This window comes from Lepidochelys kempii, chromosome 5 (assembly GCF_965140265.1).
Source record: "Lepidochelys kempii isolate rLepKem1 chromosome 5, rLepKem1.hap2, whole genome shotgun sequence".
NCBI classification, from domain to species: domain Eukaryota; kingdom Metazoa; phylum Chordata; order Testudines; family Cheloniidae; genus Lepidochelys; species Lepidochelys kempii.
In genome coordinates, this window is record NC_133260.1 from 129,707,557 (window position 1) to 129,731,899 (window position 24,343).

At 40.0% G+C, this 24,343-nt stretch overlaps 1 protein-coding gene across 12 annotated transcripts in view; it reads left to right on the forward strand.

Annotated features, from left to right (window-relative positions):
* Window positions 1-24,343, forward strand: part of LOC140911861 (GPI ethanolamine phosphate transferase 2-like) — a 168,892-nt gene that overhangs the window by 103,711 nt on the left and 40,838 nt on the right. For 8 of the 12 annotated variants that reach the window (XM_073345856.1, XM_073345864.1, XM_073345857.1 and 5 more), the window contains 2 exons: window positions 7,805-8,114; window positions 12,423-12,586. The exons of 1 other annotated variant lie outside the window; for it this stretch is intronic. In XM_073345856.1, the coding sequence (XP_073201957.1) occupies window positions 7,805-8,114; window positions 12,423-12,586 (474 nt within the window). Of the gene's footprint in view, window positions 1-7,804; window positions 8,115-9,427; window positions 9,507-12,422; window positions 12,587-14,324; window positions 14,423-24,343 lie in introns of those variants that run through there. 3 more of the 12 variants (XM_073345861.1, XM_073345866.1, XM_073345865.1) reach the window with 3 other exon arrangements.

Consider the following 24,343-nt stretch of genomic DNA (forward strand, 5'->3'; position numbering starts at 1 on the left):
TTGATTTGACTTGATTAATGTGATATTGCCATCTTGAATGTTTGCTCTTAAGTTGGTGCTTCTGTGATGTTGAATTACATATGCTCCTTGATCTAGTTGTACATAGTACTTTGTATTAGATTTTCGCTTCTAATTAAGAGTGAAATTCTTTCCCGCAGAGAGTACAAGGGCAGGAGAAATTCTTTTACTTCAGACGTCATATTTTCCAGTAAATTTTCAGTTGGTCACTTTTTAAAAGACTTTTTGAACTGGACATTTACATGAAACATGTATTGCACAGTAATGGTTGGTTTTCTTACTGAGACTATTCAACCCAGCTGATGTTTGTATAAGTGCTTCCAACTTGAAAAAATATTTGAAAATTGTGTCCAAAAGATGCAATTCCTTGCCTTAAAAAGGGTGCTGTCAATTTGAAAAGACCATTTGCTTCCAGGGTGGATAAAAATCAGTGTTTTAAAAAAATCAAAATAAAAAATCAGATTTTTTGATAGTTTTTTCCCCTCAAAAAGTATTTTATCTAAAGGCAGTTTTAATTAAGATAAATTATAGCTCAAAGAGATCTCATCATGGAATAGGGATTATAAATTCTAATTCTATAGTATAAGAGCATATATTCCTGTAATGTTTAAGAAAAGTTTTGTAAATGAGTTCCAATAGTTCATGGATTAGGGTCCCAATTTTATGGGGTACCCGGGGCTTCTGTATAGATTATTTAGGTTAATCTTTTTATCTACCCAATGGCACTCAGTGCTCAGTCTAGAAGATACCCTCAGACATGCTTAGTTTTTCAGTTCTCAAACTGTGGATTTGTCTCTCCAGAGATACCATGCTTGTTAACAGCAAAAATGTTTTAAAATAAATAAATTAATATATAGAGGTGAGAAATAACAGACCTCGACTCTATTCTCCCTCTGCAAATTTGTGTACACAGAGTCAATCCCGTACCTCTCTCTAAAAGTGCAAAGTTCCAAAAAGTTCAATGAATAGAAGATTGTTGGGGGCAGAATAGATCTGGACTAGGAGAAGAAGTCTGGAGATAAATGTGAGAAGGAGGGACAGGCAGTAGAAACAAAAGTGAAACTGTTTGAGCAGCATATTCCAGAAATCTTGAGGTCTTTGAGTGTAGCCTTCATTGATTTGAGATCTACCATATCATTCTCTCACTAGAAGGGAAAACCTATAATGGCAGCAGGCCATAAGAGACCCAGTTTGGGAACATTTTAATGACATTCCTCTACCTGTGGGTAAGATAGGCATGCGTGCAAAATGCAAACAGTGCAACAAAGAAATGCAAGACCTGGTTGTGCGAATGAAACAACATCATGAGAAGTATTCCTTCTCAGGAGGAAGCTGCCCTGAAGATGATGAAAGGAACATCACTTTAAAAATGTAGAGTGTGTACCTTCTAAAAATGAAACCTACATCTATCTCTGAGTTGTGAAGAATATGCATTAAGGTTATAACAACCAACAAGAATGCACTTTTATGTAGAAATCCATGATTAAATCGAGTCTTCCTGACTAGTACTTTAAATCAAATCCACTCTTTCTTCTCCAACTTTGTGTGCTATTTGAACTCAGGTCAGTCCAAAACACTTTCCTTCAAATCCTTTAAGACACTCTGCCATGATGCCTGCAGATCCCTGCCAGGTGGTGAGCTATGTTGTGAAGACAGCTTTCTTGTACAAATACATGCACATATTGTTAATTTACCTTTCCCTGACTGTTGCATTTTGTCATTAAACTAAATTTTAAATTCTGAGGCAAGGACTGTATATTTACTATAGAAGCAAGGGAGAGAAAAAGCCCTTAAAAGCGAAAGATATTTTCAGCTGAATTTTTGAGGGGTGGAGGAGAGAAGCGGGGAGAACTCATTTCCAAAAATAGAAATTGTCAGTAGGGTATATATCGTGATCACATGGAAAATCTCTGTGGGCAACATTGTTTAATAGCTACTGGCTAATTGCTTTGCAGACCAGAAAAAATCAATGCACGGAAGTTCTAACTTTCATATGAACTGGACGTTAAGTGGAAAACACTTAAATACTGTACACCAATGTGCAAGCAAACACTAGCTTGTAGTGTTAGGTTTCATTTGTGTCTCCGCCTTTAAAAAAAATTGCTTTGAAGGCTTAATGGTGGGTGTGGGGTTTTTTTGTCTTTATATGTTGGAAGTCCTCATTATTAGTGTCAGGTTTCTTCAGCTTTTATTGGGTTGATAGAATCACAAATTATTAATGTTGGTGCTACTGAAAAGAACTGGAGCCCCAGATAATCTCCCCAATTTCCCCCATCCCCTTTTCATTTCTAGTCTCTTTCTCTGATATGAAAATGTAGTTTTTTGGTCAAGGTTGCCTATTGGAGCAAAAATTGGGGATTGGCCCTACTTTGAGCAGGGGGTTGGACTAGATGGCCACCTGTGGTCCCTTCCAACCCTGATATTCTATGATTCTATTATTCTATTTGGGATGCTAATGTAAATTGGTTTCACAAAGAGTTGAAACATACGCATTTGAAAGGGAAAAGTTTTGCTTTGACTTTTTCCAGGAGATTCTGGCTAAGCTTGTTTCTTGTGAATACTTGCCTGGTTGAAATCAGGTTTGTCCAAAGTTGGGTTATGTGATCCAGACTACCACATCTTGAGCACCTGAGAGCTTCTGAATCAGTTTACTTTAAGATCTGAATTGATTCTGGTATCTATAGAGCAGGGCATGTTCACTCTCCACTCAGAACATATAAGTAATTAATTGTGGCAATGGAGAAATTCTATTGTATTTGGTTTCCTAAAAATATTATTTTTTGGCATTTTTTATTTATTTGTATTATATAGCACCTAGGAGTCCTGTTTATGGACTAGGACCCCATTGTACTATTGGGTGGCTCAGTAGTCCACAGTGAATGCTGACTTTGGTCCAGTTTGACCAATGAACAGAGACGCACCAATTAATTTTTAGTGTACATCTAGATACCTTCTCTTCCTACCAGTTCTGCTTTGCCTTGTCTCATGCTCTCTTCTTCTTGAACAGCCGTTCTCAAAATTCTGGAGCCCAGTGATCACTTCAGGTTGTTTCAAAAACTTTTGCTCCCCTCTCAAATGCTTGATATTGTGGCTATGATGGTACCTGGAAATGGAGAATAAAGATCAATTTATGGGTGTACTAAAATAGCAGTTGTAGAAAGTGGTTAGCATACATTCCCTAAAATACTGGTTTTGCTTGAGAAGCTGTGAAATGTGGTGTGTTCTGATATTCTAAAACAGAAAATTGGCTAAATATTTTTAGTACTACCAACAGTAAAGCCAAGAGACTGGCTTCAATCCTAAAGGAGAATGTTGATAAATTGGAGAGGGTTCAGAGAAGAACCCCAAGAATAATTAAAGGATTGGAAAACATGCCTTATAGTGATAGACTTAAGGAGCTTAATTTAGCTTAATGAAGAGAAGGTTAATGGGTGACTTGATTACAATCTGTAAGTACCAACACGGGGAGCAAATATTTAATAATGGGCTTTTCAATCTATCGGAGAAAAGTATAACATGATCTAATGGCTGGAAGTTGAAGCTAGACAAATTGAAAGCATAAATTTTTAACGGTGAGAGTAATTAACCACTGGAACAACTTACCAAGGCTCATGGTGGATTCTCCATCATTGACCCATCTTTAAATCAAGATTGGATGTTTTTCCAAAAGATATACTCTAGGAATCATTTTGGGGAAGTTCATCATGAGCCTGAATAACATTTGGGCTTCCATCTACTTTGTTGATTCCGATGTCCTGTTGGATATCTTTTTTTTAAATACCTCATGCCTCCTTCCCCTGGACACACTCACATGTCTGGTGACCATATTTGACTGAATCCTGACCCCCATCCATGTCTGGCTGTCTGGAAAACCATAACTGGAGTTCCAGTTGATAACATAGCTGTTTGCATCAATACCGCATTAATACACTTTTAATTGTTTCCAGTATGGGAATGAGGTTAATCACATGGTTACACATACTAAAAAAACTCCCCAAAATTAGATTTGGTTTGTTCTTTTGTGGTTAGCTTATTATAAATTGCTAAATTATATAACTCTAGGTTAAGCACTTACTCTTGGCCGAAGTGTTAGGCCTTCTGCTAACTGTCTGCTGCTTAAGATAATGATACTTAAACTAACAGACTTTACTAGGCCTCAACTTATTGCAAAGCCTATCTCAAATATTAATTTTTTGTTATTCTATTACTATTACAGCTCTAACTTCTATATTACTATCTTAAAGCATGTTAATATGCCTTAGCATCATAAAATCATAGATCATAGAATATCAGGGTTGGAAGGGACCTCAGGAGGTCATCTAGTCCAACCCCCTGTTCAAAGCAGGACCAATCCCCAATTAAATCATCCCAGCCAGGGCTTTGTCAAGCCTGACCTTAAAAACTTCTAAGGAAGAAGATTCTACCACCTCCCTAGGTAACGCATTCCAGTGTTTCACCACCCTCCTAGTGAAAAAGTTTTTCCTAATATCCAACCTAAACCTCCCCCACTGCAACTTGAGACCATTACTCCTTCTCCTGTCCTCTTCTACCACTGAGAATAGTCTAGAACCATCCTTTCTGGAACCACCTCTCAGGTAGTTGAAAGCAGCTATCAAATCCCCCCTCATTCTTCTCTTCTGCAGACTAAACAATCCCAGTTCCCTCAGCCTCTCCTCACAAGTCATGTGTTCTAGACCCCTAATCATTTTTGTTGCCCTTCGCTGGACTCTCTCCAATTTATCCACATCCTTCTTGTAGTGTGGGGCCCAAAACTGGACACAGTACTCCAGATGAGGCCTCACCAATGTCAAATAGAGGGGGACGATCACGTCCCTCGATCTGCTGTCTATGTCCCTACTTATACATCCCAAAATGCCATTGGCCTTCTTGGCAACAAGGGCACACTGTTGACTCATATCCAGCTTCTCGTCCACTGTCACCCCTAGGTCCTTTTCCGCAGAACTGCTGCCTAGCCATTCGGTCCCTAGTCGGTAGCTGTGCATTGGGTTCTTCTGTGCTAAGTGCAGGACCCTGCACTTATCCTTATTGAACCTCATCAGATTTCTTTTGGCCCGATCCTCCAATTTGTTTAGGTCCCTCTGTATCCTATTCCTGCCCTCCAGCATATCTACCACTCCTCCCAGTTTAGTATCATCCGGAAATTTGCTGAGAGTGCAATCCACACCATCCTCCAGATCATTTATGAAGATATTGAACAAAACCGGCCCCAGGACCGACCCCTGGGGTACTCCACTTGGCACCGGCTGCCAACTAGACATGGAGCCATTGATCACTACCCATTGAGCCCGACAATCTAGCCAACTTTCTACCCACCTTATAGTGCATTCATCCAGCCCATACTTCTTTAACTTGCTGACAAGAATACTGTGGGAGACCGTGTCAAAAGCTTTGCTAAAGTCAAGAAACAATACATCCACTACTTTCCCTTCATCCACAGAACCAGTAATCTCATCATAGAAGGCGATTAGATTAGTCAGGCATGACCTTCCTTTGGTGAATCCATGCTGACTGTTCCTGATCACTTTCCTCTCATGTAAGTGCTTCAGGATTGATTCTTTGAGGACCTGCTTCATGATTTTTCCGGGGACTGAGGTGAGGCTGACTGGCCTGTAGTTCCCAGGATCCTCCTTCTTCCCTTTTTTAAAGATTGGCACTACATTAGCCTTTTTCCAGTCATCTGGGACTTCCCCCGTTCGCCACGAGTTTTCAAAGATAATGGCCAATTTCTCTGCAATCACAGCCGCCAATTCCTTTAGCACTCTTGGATGCAACTCGTCCGGCCCCATGGGCTTGTGCACGTCCAGCTTTTCTAAATAGTCCCTAACCACCTCGTTCTCCATAGAGGGCTGGCCATCTATTCCCCATGTTGTGATGCCCAGTGCAGCAGTCTGGGAGCTGACCTTGTTTGTGAAGACAGAGGCAAAAAAAGCATTGAGTACATTAGCTTTTTCCACATCCTCTGTCACTAGGTTGCCTCCCTCCTTCATTAATGGGCCCACACTTTCCTTGGCTTTCTTCTTGTTCCAACATACCTGAAGAAACCCTTCTTGTTACTCTTGACATCTCTTGCTAGCTGCAGCTCCAGGTGCGATTTGGCCCTCCTGATTTCATTCCTACATGCCCAAGCAATATTTTTATACTCTTCCCTGGTCATATGTCCAACCTTCCACTTCTTGTAAGCTTCTTTTTTATGTTTAAGATCCGCTAGGATTTCACCGTTAAGCCAAGCTTGTCGCCTGCCATATTTACTGTTCTTTCGACACATCGGGATGGTTTGTCCCTGTAACCTCAACAGGGATTCCCTGAAATACAGCCAACTCTCCTGGACTCTTGATATGATATACAATTTAATATTGCTCCCTAAAATCAGGTCAGAGGTTACAGGTCAGCAACATTTATTCATAAACTGTTTGATTTTGAAAAAGTTATTTTTTCCTGGTTGTTTCTTAATTCTTTTCCTTTTCTACAATTTATCCTCTCCATTTGTACCTACCAGTATCCCGTCCTCAACAGCAGATAGTATTGTATGCGTCAAAGTATGGTACAAGAAACCTATGTCAGAAAGTTGCATAAAAACCTGACCAGAGACGCTTCCTAGCCTCATTTTAGTGGTTTTCTTGTGCCTTGAAACATTAAAATTGATAAGTTGTGCCACTTTGTGACTAAGAATTTCAGAACTTGATCTTAAACAACCATTTTTGAAAATCTTAACCACTGTTTACACATGTACTTTATTTTCAGTAAGGTATCATATGCAGAAATTTATATGCAGGCAGAAGTGAATTGGAACAATAGTACTGGGGGGGGAAGAAAAATATAAAGACATTACATGTAAAAAACCCCAAAAACCCAAATTCTGTTAATGGAATGTGAAGATTGAGAAATTAAATACGCAAGTTAATATTCATAAAACAGTAAGCCATATTGCTGCTTTTGTATATATTCAAGGTTGATTATACATTTAACTGAATGAAATGATCTAATTACATTGTCAAAAGTATAACCTAGTCAAGTTCCCGTTGTATGAACTTTTAACTTTTCAGTTTCCTAAATCTGGTGTGCTTAAAATCTCAAGCTTAATGTTAACCTTTCTTCACCTGCTATTAATTTGCAGTTTGCATATTACCAGAGTTTACGGTGATGTAGTACTATGCATCCAATGATTCTAGTCAGGTGTATACTGTTTAAAATTGGGAGATTATTGTGAAAAGTCCATTCATGCCCACTGTGTTGGATTTTCTAAGAGAACTGTAGATCGTGGATCTCTGGCTGAAATAAAAACGTTTGAGTAATATTTTGATATAGCCTTAAATGCCTGTGATTTGAAAAAACTGACACAAATCAAATAATTAGTTGTTGAAAGAAACTTCCTAAATCTAAAAAGTTCTTGAATTTTAAATTTCAAGATAAAATTCATATGTTAAACTGACAAGCCATCTGGATGTTAGTAAGTTTAGGAGCTATCCTTCCCCATATGTACCAGGATTGATACTTGATAGGAGTAACAAATCATTGCAGTGACTTTAGCTGACTTAACAATTAAAAAAAACTAATGTGTTCGTTGCCAAAGCTGTTTCATTGGGGTAGCACAGTTTAAATTTGAAATATTTTTAACACTATTCTATTTGAAATACACTTTATGACACACTTGGTCAGTGATCACACTTGAATTTTGATGCATTTCTCAGAATCATCTTTGTCTCATACTTTTTTTGACTTGTGAAAATAGATACTAACAAATTATCTTTCTGGTTTTCCTTTTTAGGGGAATTATTGAAGCTCGTTTTGTTTATGTCTTTGTTCTTGGCATAATCTTCACTGGAACCAAAGATTTACTCAAATCACAGGTTATATCTGCAGACTGCAAGACCAAGAGTATTGGTTTATGGGAAGTATATAGCGGATTGGTTCTGCTAGCAGCCCTGCTATTTAGACCCCATAACCTGCCAGTTTTGGTGTTTTGCCTACTGATTCAAATGATAATGACAAGATGTATCTGGAAGCCACTAAAATTTGATGCAGCTCAAATTACTATTATGCATTATTGGTTTGGCCAAGCCTTCTTCTATTTTCAGGTAAGCTGATAATACAGCATCAGTGAAAATAATGTGTGTAGGTATTCTACCATGTGTTGTTAAATTGCACCATAGGGCCTGATCCTGCAAAGACTCAAGTCAGTGGAACTACTCATGCAGAGTGAGGCCCCTAGGTTTCAGTTAACTTTATTCTCCACCAACCTATGCTATTTAGCGTGGAATAACATTTGCACGTACATACAAAAAATAAATAAATAGTGCTAACATGCACATTTTTTATATTTTATATATATATATATAAAAATGTACAGTGTTCTTGGCAAGAACATGAACTAAGCTAATATAAAATTGCAGTCATTTTATAACTTCTGGTCTAGTTTAGTCTGTCTCTAAAGGCTACTACTAATAAAATATAATATGGTAAAATCTATCCTGGCACATATGGGGAAGGATAGCTTCTGAAAATAGTGATACAACTTTCAGAATGTTTTATTCGTAATATTATAACATCAACTAAATTCTTGAAGGAATAGAGCTTCAGAAATAAAGTATATACAAAAGGAAATATGTAAAGTTCATTTGTGGAGCAGGAGGTATTAATAGTGGTAGTTTCAGTGGGCAATGGGAAAACTCAAAGGCTAAGTGGACTAATTTAAAAATTTTAAAAGCTTTTGAAAAACTTCTATGGTCCATGTTAATTAAGGTATTTAATAAATAATTTGAGATGGTGTTTTGCCAAATTCTCAGAAGTGCTTTGATTTCCTGCCATAGTATAAATATTTACTGCCACTGTTTTTTTCAAATGGGGAAAAGATCAGGTAACTCCAGTAAATATCTTCATTGTGGACTGTAATATTGGCAAAAACAGTGGCATGTAAAATCATGTTCATTCACCCTGCTTGGATCATGCTGGTTTGTATTAAAATATTCCACTTTAATATGGAGTCCCAGGACTCCTAGGTGCTACTGCAATACAAATAATTAATTTAAGAATGTTAACAGACATGATTAATATTTAAAATAGCAACAGACAAATCTAGTTCTGTCACTGACTTGAGACATACAAAGCCTCTGAACTGGAACTGTATGAAACTTTGATGTAGTTTAGGTGAGATTAAAACTATTGTAAATGTAAATTGTTGAGAATCTGAAGAAAGGCCAAATTCTGCTACCTTACTTCCTGCGGAGCCTCATTGACATCAATGAGTAGAACTGCTCTACTGTGAGTAAGGGTGGCAAATATAACTCTCAGGGTAATATTGGGGATATAGAATATAAGGATACATTATTTATGGACATTGATTTGGGAGAGTGACATTTTTCCCTCTTTTTCCTTTTTGTGCTGGTCCCAGGCTACCTCAACCAGCATTTCCATCCTTGTGGAAGGGAGATGTGGATTGGATTGACTTCCTTCTGAATGAGAGAGACATTGTGGGTGGTTAGTCATAAGGAATTTCTGTGGCTTTTTCTCCTGCTATATGGGAATATATTCTATATGAGGTGTGAGGGTTGCTGGCCAGGCTTTTCTTCAGGGAAATTATCAGGGACACTTTCTGAACTTTTATATATGGTATTTTTATTGTAAAATTGGAGAAATAGTTATATTTAGAGGAAAGATATTAATTTGCCAGTGGCTGGATCAGTATAATTGAGGGCTTTTATTGAGATGAAGATGCGAAAGCCAGCTTACTTTGACTCCTGTTGCTTTTTTGCTTTAATTGCTACATTGTGTTACAAGATGAAGGGAAAAAAAATCAAGCTTATTAACCAACTGTAACAAATTTAATACAGTTAAATCAGCATCTTTTTTGTGTGTCACGTTGTTACTGTAAGTCAGTAGCTTATGAACCTCAATGAATTTTTCAACAAACCTTGCCTGATTATCATTATTTTCCTGAGCCTCAAGCCATCCGCTCCTTCCAATGGATCATTAATTCCCTGGAAGTGCCCTGTGGTTTTATCATTGCTGTTTAATTCAGAGCATGCAGTGACAACAGAAGTAAAGATTACTTTAGTCTTCATTAATTATAGAGTCCTAAAAAATGTAGACCATTGTCTTCATACTAAAAGGAGGACTTGTGGCACCTTAGAGACTAACAAATTTATCTGAGCATAGGCTTTCGTGAGCTACAGCTCACGGATGCATTCAGTGGAAAATACAGTGGGGAGATTTATATACACAGAGAACATGAAACAATGGGTGTTAAGAATACACACTGTAACGAGATTGATCAGGTAAGGTGAGCCTATTACCAGCAGGAGAGCGGGGGGCGGGGGGGGGGGACGGGACCTTTTTTAGTGATGATCAAGGTGGGCCATTTCCAGCAGTTGACAAGAACGTCTGAGGAACACTGTGTGTGTGTGTGTGTGGGGGGGGGGGGGGGGGGGGGGGATAAACATGGGGAAATAGTTTTACTTTGTGTAATGACCCATCCACTCCCAGTCTTTATTCAAGCCTAAGTTAATTGTATCCAGTTTACAAATTAATTCCAATTCAGCAGTCTCTTGTTGGAGTCTGCTTTTGAAGTTTTTTTTGTTGAAGAATTGCCACTTTTAGGTCTGTAATCGAGTGACCAAAGAGATTGAAGTGTTCTCCGACTGGTTTTTGAATGTTATAATTCTTGACATCTGATTTGTGTCCATTTGTTCTTTTACGTAGAGACTGTCCAGTTTGGCCAACGTACATGGCAGACGGGCATTGCTGGCACATGATGGCTTATATCACATTGGTAGATGTGCAGGTGAACGAGCCTCTGATAGTGTGGCTGATGTGATTAGGCCCTATGATGGTGTCCCCTGAACAGATATGTGGACACAGTTGGCAATGGGCTTTGTTGCAAGGATAGGTTTCTGGGTTAGTGGTTCTGTTGTGTGGTGTGTGGTTGCTGGTGAGTATTTGCTTCAAGTTGGGGGGCTGTCTGTAAGCAAGGACTGGCCTGTCTTCAAAGATCTGAGAGAGTGACGGGTCATCCTTCAGGATAGGTTGTAGACCCTTGATGATGCGTTGGAGAGGTTTTAGTTGGGGGCTGAAGGTGATGGCTAGTGGCGTTCTGTTGTTTTCTTTGTTGAGCCTGTCCTGTAGTAGGTAACTTTTGGGTACTCCTCTGGCTCTGTCAATCTGTTTCTTCACTTCAGCAGGTGGGTACTGTAGTTGTAAGAACGCTTGAGAGAGATCTTGTAGGTGTTTGTCTCTCTGAGGGTTGGAGCAAATGCGGTTGTATCGTAGAGCTTGGCTGTAGACAATGGATCATGTGGTGTGGTCTGGCTGAAACCTGTCTTCATGCTGAAACCTGATGTTTACAAGCAGTGACAGCTTAAAGTAAATAATGTGTTTTAAAAAGTCTCCAAATCCAGTTCATAAGTTGAGGTTTCAGTTAGTATTCCATGGTCGGCTTCATAACTAAGAAAATAGCAATTGAAAATATGCGGAGAAGTTCATATTAGTAAAACTTTATTCAAAAGAACTTACAATGTAAAATTGTCAGGAATGGATGACCATTGGCAGATGAGGCTTCCATTTGATTGCATTGGTCAGACTTGTCGTCTTTAACTGTCTTTTGAAACAATGTGCCTGTAAGAGGGAGGAAGGAAATTGTAGGCTAAAACCTTGAATATTGTTCTTGCCTTTCTTCTTTTATTTCATATTAAATGTAATGATTGGATTCAAATAATTATTTAAAATAACTCTTGATTTTTCTTGCACAACCTGCTTGTACACCTATTTATTCTGCATGATACTCTAGTTACTAAAGAGATGCATGAGTTTAAGGCCAGGTCATGAGGAAAAGCAATCAGAACACTAAGCTTCTGTGTCATTAAACTAGTGTTAAAGCAGATTGGAAACTCGTTAGTCTGACATAGCACTTCCTTATTGTCGGTGTCACAAAATGTCGCCACGGCAATGCAACTAATAGCTTCCAGATAGTGAGAGGTGCTTCTGACCATATGAAATTTCATGTTTTGAGCAAAATAAGTGCTGTTTTCAGAGGCATATGGTTGCCTCCCGTCCTTCAGACTTTTGAACATAAAGGAGTTATTCTCCACAGCATATATGCTATATTAAGGTAGCATTTAGCTACCTACGTAGCAAAGGTTGCATTTGCCAAAGATTTATTTTTATTCTTGCTTGTGAGAAAAGCTTCATGCTTCAAGGGTTGTTTGTGTTCCTCATTTATGTGCTAACGTAGAACCTCTTTCTCATAAGTTTCTTTAGTTAAATTCAGAATACTGATTTAGGGCTCAAAGATTTATTAAGCCTTTAAAGCTACGTGTTAATTAAACTCTTTGATGTGTACTGTTTCATTCTGCCTTTCAGACATCTAAGTGATATCTTTGTTTTATTTTCAGGGAAACTCAAATAGTATTGCTACAGTGGATATTTCAGCTGGTTTTGTGGGATTAGACAACTATGTGGAAATACCAGCAATTTTTCTTACTGGGTTTGCAACGTACGCAGGACCTTTGCTTTGGGCCATTCACTTGCTGTGCTACTTGAGCTCCGAAGTTAGCAGGTAATTGTCTGTACTAAAAGCTGATAAAATTAAAAGGAATGGTTCTCACAGATACAGAAAAGCATCCACATAATGTAAACAGGAGCTCATATGCCTTTCCCCCCTTAACTTTAGCCCTTAGTTGCTCTTCCTGCCCTTTTTATAGTTCAGTACTCTTACTAACTCCCTTATTTCTCACCCTATTTTTATTCCCATGTTTTAAAAAAAATCCTGGATCTGGCACAGGTTTGTTAATCATCTCCATGTTTATATGTATGATGTTCTATCCCCATCCCCTTCCTTTCACCTGTCACTTAAATTGTGAGCTGTCTGGAGCAGAGATTCCCTCTCCATCTGTATCAGTCCATACAGTGCCCAGCACAGTGGGGTACAACCGCTTTTGTGTCAGTGTAGTACTGTGAGGGAGACGAGTAAGACAAGACAAAGCTCCTGTAATTTTTTTACTTCGGTTTCAGGTTCAAAATTTGAGGTTTTAGGAATATTTTGAAAACCTTACACTTGGCAATGTACAGTATTCATGCAGATGGGTATCAGTCTTCTAACGATTTTCCAAAGGGAGAATGGCTTTTACAGCATGTTTTTAGAATGCTTTTATAACAAAGATGAAAGCTAAAATTTTGTAGCAATGTTTTTGAGGTAGCATCTTAAACGGAAGCTCGTATTGATTTGGTTGAATAATATGTCCCTGCAGCAGCATAAATATTTCTCAGTTTTAGGCTGGATTTTTGGAGACTGAACAAATCTTTCCTTCCTTTATCAGTGTAACCATAGCAATGGCCCACTGAGTAATCCATTCAGAGTTTAAAGAGTTCATTAAAAAAAGTTGCATGTTTTTTGTAACTATTTATTTTTAGAAATTTTAAATTCTGTCAAAGGGATTGATGATCTAGGCCTACTACATAATTTTGTGTAAATTGGGAACACTTTACATTCGGAAGTTAGGAAAGTATTTAACAAAATCATTTTTGTGCTGTTGAAAATTGGAAAGGCTAAATCTCCAATTTTGGAATATATTTTATAAATTTAAAATGCAAATACATTTTAAAAATAAATATTTGAAATTGAACTTCATTTACTTCCCAAGACCCAGATTCAAAATTCAGTTTGCTTCTGTAACAGCTGATATCACACATGTACAAACAGCGTGGGAAACACACTTAGTGTCCGCTATTGGAAACTGAGATCTCCTTTACTGTTGTCACAGAAACCAGAATCCTAACCTGGACAGCTCTATAGCTCACTTAGATATATGGCCATTTTTTGTTGTCATTGATTGGTTAAGGTCAAATGCAGCAGACCAGTGTTTCATCTGAATATATTAGGTAGAACTTGCAGCATCTTTAGCCTTTCAGGGTTTGTTTGAATCTGGGTGCTGCAGATACTGTCAGGTTGGGTCTGTCTGGGTATGTCTGCACTACAGTTAGACACCTGCAGCTGACCTATGCCAGCAGACTTGGGTTCACGGGGCTCAGGCTTGCGGGGCTGTTTAATTGCGATGTAGACATTCAGGCTTGGGCTGCAGCCCGAGCTCTGGGACCCTCCCACCTTGCAGGGTCCTAGAGTCTTAGCTGCAACCCAAGCCCGAACGTTTGCACTGCAATTAAACAGCCACTTAGTCCAAGTCAGCTGGCATGGGCCTGCTGCAGGTTTTTAATTACAATATGGACATACCCTGTATCTTTTCCTTTTAACCTAGGGTTTTGTAATTAGCAATTCAATGTCTATGTCCTTTGCTCAGGTTCCACTTTCCTTGGAATTAAGGCTGGAACACTGGAGAGAGGAAAGGGGTCAACGGATCTGAATCACTACTTAAACATAAAAAGAAAAGGCGTACTTGTGGCACTTTAGAGACTAACAAATTTATTTGAGCATAAGCTTTCGTGAGCTACAGCTCACTTCATCAGAGGCATTCAGTGGAAAATACAGTGGGGAGATTTTATATACACAGAGAACATGAAACAATGGGTGTTACCATACACACTGTAACTAGACTGATCAGGTAAGGTGAGCTATTACCAGCAGGAGAGCGGGGGGTGGTGGTGTTTCTGTGACCATCGCTTATTAGCACCGTAGTGTCCAGGAAGTGGATCTCGTGTGTGGACTGGTCCAGGCTGAGGTTGATGGTGGGATGGAAATTGTTGAAATCATGGTGGAATTCCTCTAGGGTTTCTTTTCCATCGGTCCAGATGATGAAGATGTCATCAATGTAGCGCAAGTAGAGTAGGGGCGTAAGGGGACGAGAGCTGAGGAAGCGTTGTTCTAAGTCAGCCATAAAAATGTTGGCATACTGTGGGGCCATACGGATACCCATAGAAGAATTATAACATTCAAAACATTCAGAACACTTCAGTCTCTTTGGTCACTCGATTACAGATCTAAAAGTGGCAATTCAACAAAAAAACTAAAACTTCAAAAACAGACTCCACAGAGAGACTGCTGAATTGGAATTAATTTACAAACTGGATACAATTAACTTAGGCTTGAATAAAGACTGGGAATGGATGGGTCATTACACAAAGTAAAACTATTTCCCCATGTTTATCCCCCACCCTCCCGCTGTTCCTCAGACGTTCTTGTCAGCTGCTGGAAATGGCCCACCTTGATTATCACTACAAAAGGTGGTCTCTTCCCCCCACCGCCACTCTCCTGGTAATAGCTCACCTTACCTGATCACTCTCGTTACAGTGTGTATGGTAACACCCATTGTTTCATGTTCTCTATGTATATAAAATCTCCCCACTGTATTTTCCACTGAACGCATCCGATGAAGTGAGCTGTAGCTCGCGAAAGCTTATGCTCAAATAAATTTGTTAGTCTCTAAGGTGCCACAAGTCCTCCTTTTCTTTTTGCGGATACAGACTACCACGGCTGCTACTCTGAAACCTGTCGTTACTTAAACATATTGCAGCTCTAGGTTTTAAAAAACCTTTTATGCTCTAAACATTCTTTTTAGACTTCTCGTTAAATATTTTGTGAGGCATTGTTAAATATGCCTAGAGGAGTAGTAAAGTTGCTACTGACTTTCAATTTCCTGTTGTGCCACTCAGATTTTCAAATTCTTCAAAAAGTTTGAATCAATATTTTAATTGGCCTGATGAGTTTGGTTTCAGTGTGTTCTGCTGGATATCTCCTGGAACCCGGAAATGAAAAATGGTTTTACAACCTTCATCATCTTAGATTTTAATAAATCTTCTGTATTCATATTGACACAGTAGACATTCAGTTGAATAGGAGTGAGTGCCTTTTCAGATATTGTAGATGGAAATTGCACAGAACAATAGCATGCTAATAGCTATAAAATGTTTAATATTTTTAGCAGTAGTGTCATTCAATAAACTAAGTTTGTTGCTAGTCTAATAAGCATTCAGAAATAACTTAAGGGGCTTATTACTTAAGTTACTGTAAAATTAGTACAGTGCTGACAAACTAAAATGAGGATATGTTGGCTAGAGGAAATACTGTAGCTCAAGACAGCTCCTTCCCCATTTAACCTTCTGACAGTTTTATCCCTAGCTTGCACCTTATCTAAAGCAGTCCTTTTACCCCCGTATAAATTCAATGACATGCAATGCTCATACCACCCATTTCAAAGTCAGTTTTTCTTAGCTATAAAGAGGCAAAGCAAGAATTTTCTCTGAATTGCAGTAATGATACTGCCTTTTTAAATGCTGCTACTGCTGCTCATGTCTATCAGCCTTGGGAGGAAGAATCTAAAGAATTGTTCTCACCATGTTAATATAATATTATAGAGAAAGAGGAATCCATGCTGCTCATCCAGGTCCTGCCTCCTGTAGGAAGCCTGGCCGGTTTTAAAATCTACACTGGAAACATCTACATGTCTCTTGTATAGAGCATATGCATGCTTGGAAATAGTTTGGGACTAGGAATAAGTGTTAACAATATGGGGAAGAACTACAAAAATCTTGTTTTCTTTGATCTCTCACAACATATTTATGATTCCAGGAGGGGCAGGTGAATTTCCTTTGAAGTTAACATTGGACAACTGACACCTTTTTGGTCATTCCCCTGTCATTCCAGTGAGCAGAGATTTTGACATTTCCAATTAAGCCTCCTAGGGTATGTCTACACTGTGTTTTGGAACTCATGGGAGCAAGCCTTCCAGCCAGAGTCGACAGACTTGGACTAGCAAGGCTCCTGCTAGTATCCTGTTTAAAGTTGTGACTTGGGCTAGAGCTCGGGCTCTGAAGCCTAGGGACAGGTTTGGGCTTCAGAGCCTGAGCTCTAGCCTGGGCTACCCCTTAAAAGTGCTAGCTATACAGCTGTTTTAGAGCACTACCCTGAGTCTGTTGACCAAGGCTGGAAGGCTCACTACTGTGGGCTCCAAAACACTGCATAGACATACCCTATGAGCCTTGTTTTGCCCTCACTCTTGGCCCATGTGACCCATTGCTACCAATATTATTACACAGTCTGTATGTTAAGGCAGGATTTGGTCATCTGTTTCTAAGTGAGAACTATGCAGCCAACCAGGGTTGCCTACCATCACTTGTGTCACAAATACATGACAAGTTGCTTCAAAGCTGACTGAAACATAAATGTCATCTCCTTCCCCTGTGGGCCAACTATGCAGCCGTAGTTCAGGAGATGAAACACTGTGCAATTGGCAGGGGGTACAAGTGAGCCTGAATTTATAAATATCTATTGTAAAAGTTTTACTAACAGATACAGGATGTGCATATTCAAAGGGGATTGGAATTTAAAATATTCAAGACACTTAATCCTGCGTGTCAGAAATATGTTTTGTACTGTGTAGCGTCTAAGGACTCAATTGTATACAAGCCAGGTCCTCCTGGTGCTAGATCCTGTAGTAACACATAACAGATGGTCACTGCCTTAAATACTTGGGTCCAGATTGCCACTCTTAGTCATGCTGAGTAGCACCTTACTATGTGAATATTTCCACAGGAACCAAGAGAACTATTTGTTGAGAAAGGTACTACTTGACAGGAATAAGGGAGGCAGAATCTGGTGTTCAATATTTGGATGTTTTAGCTGTTCTCTTTCCTTGCATGTGATCTTCAGTCAAAAGCAGAGTGTCTATGGATTACTGGCTTCCACCAAAAATTCTGATCTTAGACTTTACAGTATCTCATCTCCTGGGTTTTTTCCCCTCTTACATCTTATTGGAAGTATGTTTGGTAGTGTGTGGTTTATTTTGCCAAGCAGTTTTCACTGTCTCTGCAGACCTACTACCTGTTATCTACTGTGCTTCCGAGAGATTGCCTGTGTAGTGTGGTTCTATTATAAAAACATAAGTATCTGATCCTTTATTAAATTTCATAAGCTATTTTATGCGACCAGCATTTCCAACTCCAGTTGCAAAGGCTGCAGAAATTAATTCTCATAGGATGAAGTGGTTCTGTTAAAGAATAAATACAGGTACGACTAGGTCCCATAGCAGAGCCAACTGCAATACTAACAGTTTATAGTCATAAAAACAAGGAGTCCGATGGCACCTTAAAGACTAACAGACTTATTTGGGCATAAGCTTTTGTGGGTAAAAAATAAACAACACTTCTTCAGATGCATGGAGTGAAAATTACAGATACAGGCATAAATATATATTGGCACGTGAAGAGAAGGCAGTTACCTTACAAGTGGAGAACCAATGTAGAAGGCCAATTCAGTCAGGGTGGATGTGATCCACTCCCAATAATTGGTGACGCGGAGTCCAATACCAAGAGAGGGAAAATTGCTTTTGTAGTGAGCTAACCACTCCCAGTCCCTAATCAAACTCAAATTAATGGCATTAAGTTTGCAAATGAATTGTAGCTCTGCAGTTTCTCTTTGAAGTCTGTTTTTGATGTTTTTTTTGTTGAAGAATGGCTTCTTTTAAATCTATTATTGAGCGTCCAGGGAGGCAAGTGTTCTCCTACTGGCTTTTGTATGTTACTATTTCTGATGTCTGATATGTGTCCATTTATCCTTTTACGTAGACACTATCCGGTTTAGCCAATGTACGTGGTGGCAGAGGGGCATTGCTGGCACATGATGGCGTATATCACATTAGTAGATGTGCCGGTGAATGAGCCTCTGATGGTGTGGCTGGTGTGGTTGGGTCCTCTGATGGTATCACTAGAGTAGATATGGGGACAGAGAAGGCAATGGGATTTGTTACAGGGATTGGTTCCTGGGAAAGTGTTTCTGTGGTGTGGTGTGTAGTTGCTGGTGAGTATTTGCTTCAGGTTGGGGGGCTGTCCGTAAGTGAGGATTGGCCTACCTCCCAAGGCCTGTGAGAGTGGGGATTCTTTTCCAAGATAGGTTGTAGATCGCTGATGATGCGCTGGAGAGGTTTTAGCTGGGGGCTGTACGTGATGGCCAGTGGTGGTCTGTTATTTTCCTTGTTGGGCCTGCCCTGTAGTCAGTGACTTCTGGGTACCCGTCTTGCTCTGTCAATCTGTTTCCTCACTTCCCCAAGTGGGTACTGTAGTTTTAAGAATGCTTGATAAAGATCTTGTAGGTGTTTGTCTCTGTCTGAGGGATTGGAGCAAATGCGGTTGTATCTTAAGGCTTGGTTATAGACAGTGGATCGTGTGATATGTCCTGGATGGAAGCTAAAGGCATGTAGGTAAGTATAGTGGTCAATAGGTTTCTGCTATAGGGTGGTGTTTATGTGAGCATCACTTATTTGCACTGTAGTGTCCAGGAAGTGGATCTCTTGTGTGGACTGGTCCAGGCTGATGTTGATGGTGGGGTGGAAATTGTTGAAATCCAGGTGGAATTCTTCAAGGGCCTCCTTCCTGTGGGTCCATATGATGATGTCATCAATGTAGCATAAGTAGAGGAGGAGTGCTAGGGGACGAGAGCTGAGGAAGCATTGTTCTAAATCAGCCATAAAAATGTTGGCATACTGTGGGGGGACATGCGGGTACCCATAGCAGTGCCGCTGACTTGAAGGTATAAGTTGTCCCCAAATCTGAAATGGTTGTGGGTGAGGACAAAGTCACAAAGGTCAGCCACAAGGTGTGCCGTGGCCTCATTAGGGATACTGTTCCTGACAGCTTGTAGTCCATCCTCGTGTGCAATATTGGTGTAAAGAGGTTCTACATCCATGGTGGCCAGGATGGTGTTTTCAGGAAGATCACCAATGCATTGTAGTTTCCTCAGGAAGTTGCAAGTCCAGTCTGTCATTTCAACTGTCAGGAAGAGGCCATGCAGTTATTAGTTATTGGGAGTGGACCACATCTACCCTGATTCAATTGGCCTTGTCAACACTGGTTCTCCCTTGTAAGGTAACTCCCTTCTCTTCATGTGCCAGTATATTTATGCCTGTATCTGTAATTTTCACTCCATGCATCTGAAGAAGTGGGGGTTTTTTACCCACAAATCCTTATGCCCAAATAAATCCCTTAGTCTTTAAGGTGCCACCGGACTCCTTGTTGTTTTTGTGGATACCGATTAACATGGCTACTCCTCTGATACTTGGCACCAGTTTATAGTTATAAACTGACTTTATAGTCATAAACTGGTTAACTGACATTAGGCATGGCTAGGAAGGAACTGCTTCCTTCACTGACTTTGGTTCTAATGTTCAGCAAACCAGTATTTTTATAAAGGAAAATTAAGAATCTGGACAGGAACTGTTAGCAGAATTCTAGGGAGACTTGAAAGCCCTATAAAAGATTACTTATAATAGTTCTAAGTTACTTCTATCATTAGTGGAACAGGCTGTTTAAACTACATAATGAAAAAACAAACCCAGGATTGTAGAGCAGATTAACAAAAATTAATGAATTATGTAGAATGTTTTTTAAAAGTTGCATAGTGTTAAGGGACAGTGGTGACAGCTGGGAGCCTGAAACTTTAAGTGGGTGCCCTCGAGGTAGATGGGGGGGGAGGGTTAAAGTTACAGTTAACCCTGAAACCGTGATAGTTATACCATCAGAAGGTGACCTTCCCACCCAGGATGCATAGGACAGAAAGGTGGAAGCCACCCTATGGAGAGACTTTGAGGCTTCTTTGGCAGCTGTAAGAGCCTCTTTGGCCACTACCTGCTTCCCAAGAGCTAATGTGGTTTGGCTAGGATACCTAAAGTCTCTAGACAGGAAGGACCATCCTGACTACCCGTCCATCTTTAAGAGAATATCCCTAGCATTTACTTCTGTGGGAAATGCCTGCATGAACATCATGTGACTTGCAGCCCAAACCATGACGTCTAACTTAGTAGCCAGGTGCCAAATCTATTTATGTCCCTGGGTAGCAGAGACCACTTCCGTAAATCCCGGGGACCTCAAAGTTTCCATGCACTCTCCTTTTGGGGGGGAAATTGGATGAGATAGTTGGAGACAATGCATCTAAACTAAAGCTGGCCCTTTGTTCATCAAACAGAACTCTGACTACAAGGCCAACAGGCAGAAATATTATCTTCACTCATTCTCTGGCTAGAACGGCAAAAGAAGGGATAAAAACTATGCCAGAAGGAAACCTTGGAACTGATAGCTAGGCCAGGGGTACCAGCAATATATCAAAAGCTGGACAATAAAATATTGGTTCATTTTAGCCAAGTTTAAGACTAGTGGACAAAACATCCCATTTCTCAGAGGAATGGTTTCTCAACCACAGACAAGTAGGTACGAGAGAGAGAAGTGTTGGTTACTCTAAGTCAGGGCTCCATCTCATCCTTTCTTCATTCACTCATCTCTGGAAATCCTGTCAAGAAGGAACTTAACCTGTGGAACTTATTGCCAGGGGATGCAAAAGCCAAAACTATAACTGGGCTCAAAAAAGAACTAGATAAATTCATAGAAGATAGGTCCATCAATGGCTATTAGCCAAGATGGTCAGGGATGCAACCCCATGTTCTGGGTGTCCCTAACTCTGATTGCCAGAAGACAGGGGATGGATCACAGATGATTGCCTGTTCTGTTCATTCCCCCTGAAGCACCTGGCATTGGCTACTGTCACAAGACAGGATTCTGGGCTAGATGGACCATTGGTCTGACCCAGTATGGCCGTTCTTATGTAAGCAATTCATCACATACTGCAACACAGATTTAAGCTGTCAGAAAAGCGGAAAACAATTCACCATAATGGAGAGCACTGAAAAACAGGTATACACCAGTAATTACTTCCCCTGGGCTTTTTATCACTTTGCACGTTCCTTCTTGCCATTCTTCATTCCTTGTAATTGTTCTGTATCCTTTCTCCCTAGGAAGCAGAAAAACCTTTGGCAAACTGAAACTGAGCAGCAACTTTGCCCTTCCTTTTTCTCTCTCTCCTTTCTAAACAGTAAAAGCTGCATGCTGATACTGAGCTCTTACCAGTATGGGTTCCTGCACAGTTAGAGAAGCTAGAGCCCTGCGTGGAACTATTCTTTAATCCCGCTCCTGGTATTATGGCAGTGGGTCCTGCGGGACCCACAGGATCCTAGTCCCACTGCAGAGATCTACAGATGCCACTTAAAAGGAGCATTCTGGATATACTGTACTGTATGCATCTCTGCAGGGCTTTGGATCAGACATCTTCTGACTTTCAAAATGTTTTCTAGATGGCTTTTGTACCTCTTTCTGTAGGTCATGGTAATAGTCCAGTTCCCTTAAGTACACTTTTGGGAAATGCTGAATGAAGAATGCAAGCCACAGCTTAGCTAATTATCATGGAAAGATTGTGAAGTTTTGTGTGCATTATCAAATGAGCGAGTCTTTTGAAAATGCTCTCCGGCTAGCAGCTCACATGTTATCACTCCAATGAGGCTCACAGCATATACCAGTGGTTTTCAACCTGTGGTCCGTGGACCCCAGGGGTCCGCAGATTATATCTAAGATCTCCAAAGGGGTCCGCACCTCCATTCAAAACTTTTTAGGGGTCCACAAATGAAAATAGGATGTAAACCACTGACATTCATGATTCACTTCTGGTATTGAATGACATCATGCTGTAAAAAGGCTGATATATTGCTTCCCCTTCCATAGAAGACCCACTTCTGGCCAAACCTCATTTGTGCATTGTCTCTTTCACATAATGGTATGGATGGGCTACAGCCACCTGCGTGATTGGTGCAGCCTTTTCCCCCTTGGTTCAGTTTCCTGACCATTAATATGTTTTTTGCTTGCCTACCTGCTGACCAGTGCATGGGTACCAAAATAAGTAGGCACAAAGCAATGACTTTCTAGACAATGGATTGGACTAAAGGACAAGAGCAATTATTAAAACTCCAGCACTTGCAAGGGTTTACAGGGGATTAAAGCATGATTTAGGAGTAGATTTAGAGGCTATTTGGCATGTCTGAATATAATAAAGGTAGTTTAGAACGGTTAAAAAAATGATAGTTGTGGAAATTGGCCATAAAGGTGAACGGAACATTGCATTGATACATACTAGTTTCAGAGGTTGGAGCCATCAGGGAGATTAGTTAGTGGGAACCCAAGACTTCATCTCAATTAAAAGGATACCATGTGGTCCTGTCTACATTACTAATTTTGACTGTAACAAGATTCCCCTGATTCTACTATAAAGTGTAGTATAGATGGTACTTCATTGTCTTCCCCTCACTTTTGCCTCCTATTAGGTCTTCACCTTAATGTTATGGGCTTCTTTTGTATTTAGTGTATCTGCAGAATATGCTGAGAAGTTACGTATCTTCTTAACAAGGAGCAATGGTCTCAGGTTGCAGTGAGGGAGGTCTAGGTTGGATATTAGGAAACGCTTTTTCACTAGGAGGGTGGTGAAGCACTGGAATGGGTTACCTAGGGAGGTGGTGGAATCTCCAGCATTAGAGGTTTTTAAGGCCTGGCTTGACAAAGTCCTGTCTGGGATGATTTAGTTGGGGTTGGTCCTGGTTTGAGCAGGGGGTTGGACTAGATGACCTCCTGAGGTCTCTTCCAACCCTAATCTTCTGTGATAACTGAACCAGCTTGTTCTCAAATCTGTTTTTATTGATTCTCAAGTATACAGAATAAAATGCTACATATTAATAAAAAGAGTCAAAAGATAAAATATGGAAAAAGATGGGTTCATCTTTTAAGGAAGTACTTTGGCCAGCACCTTGTTCAGAAAGAACTTTCAAACCTAATCCTGTGAAACAAATTTCAATATACAGAGGTCAGATTTAAAACTTACCTTGACAAACCCAAGATGAAATCAAATGCAGAAAACATAGCTTAAAACTATAATCATTGGTGTGTATTACTAGTTATAGCTAGAGTTCATCAAAGTTTAGATGAAAGTGAAATGTGTTGGGAACCAGGCACATTCCCATGTGCCTGGCCTGGTAGTGCAGTTACATGTGCTATAAGCAGTACAGGAAGTGGCATGTAAGAGCCAGTAAGTCTGGATACAGCAGTACATGGTTTTGGGAGCTGCGGGAATTGTGTGGGTAGGCTCAGCTGGTTTCTCTTTGGTGGGGTTTGGAAGTCCCATCTGGGTCCACTCCTCTTCTTTGGCTTGTTGGCAGCATCAGTCATTGAGAAGTGGGTGGAAGAAATAAGAGAAAATAAAAACGAGGAGTCCGGTGGCACTTTAAAGACTAACAGATTTATTTGGGCATAAGCTTTCATGGGTAAAAACCCAACTTCTTCAGATGCACGGAGTAAAAATTACAGATACAGGCATAAATATACATTGGCACATGAAGAGAAGGGAGTTACCTTACAAGTGGAGAACCAATGTTGAAGGCCAATTCAGTCAGGGTGGATGTGGTTCACTCCCAATAACTGAGGAGGAGGTGTCAATACCAAGAGGGAAAATTGCTGACTTAGAACAGTGCTTCCTCTGCTCTCGTCCCTTAGCGCCCCTCCT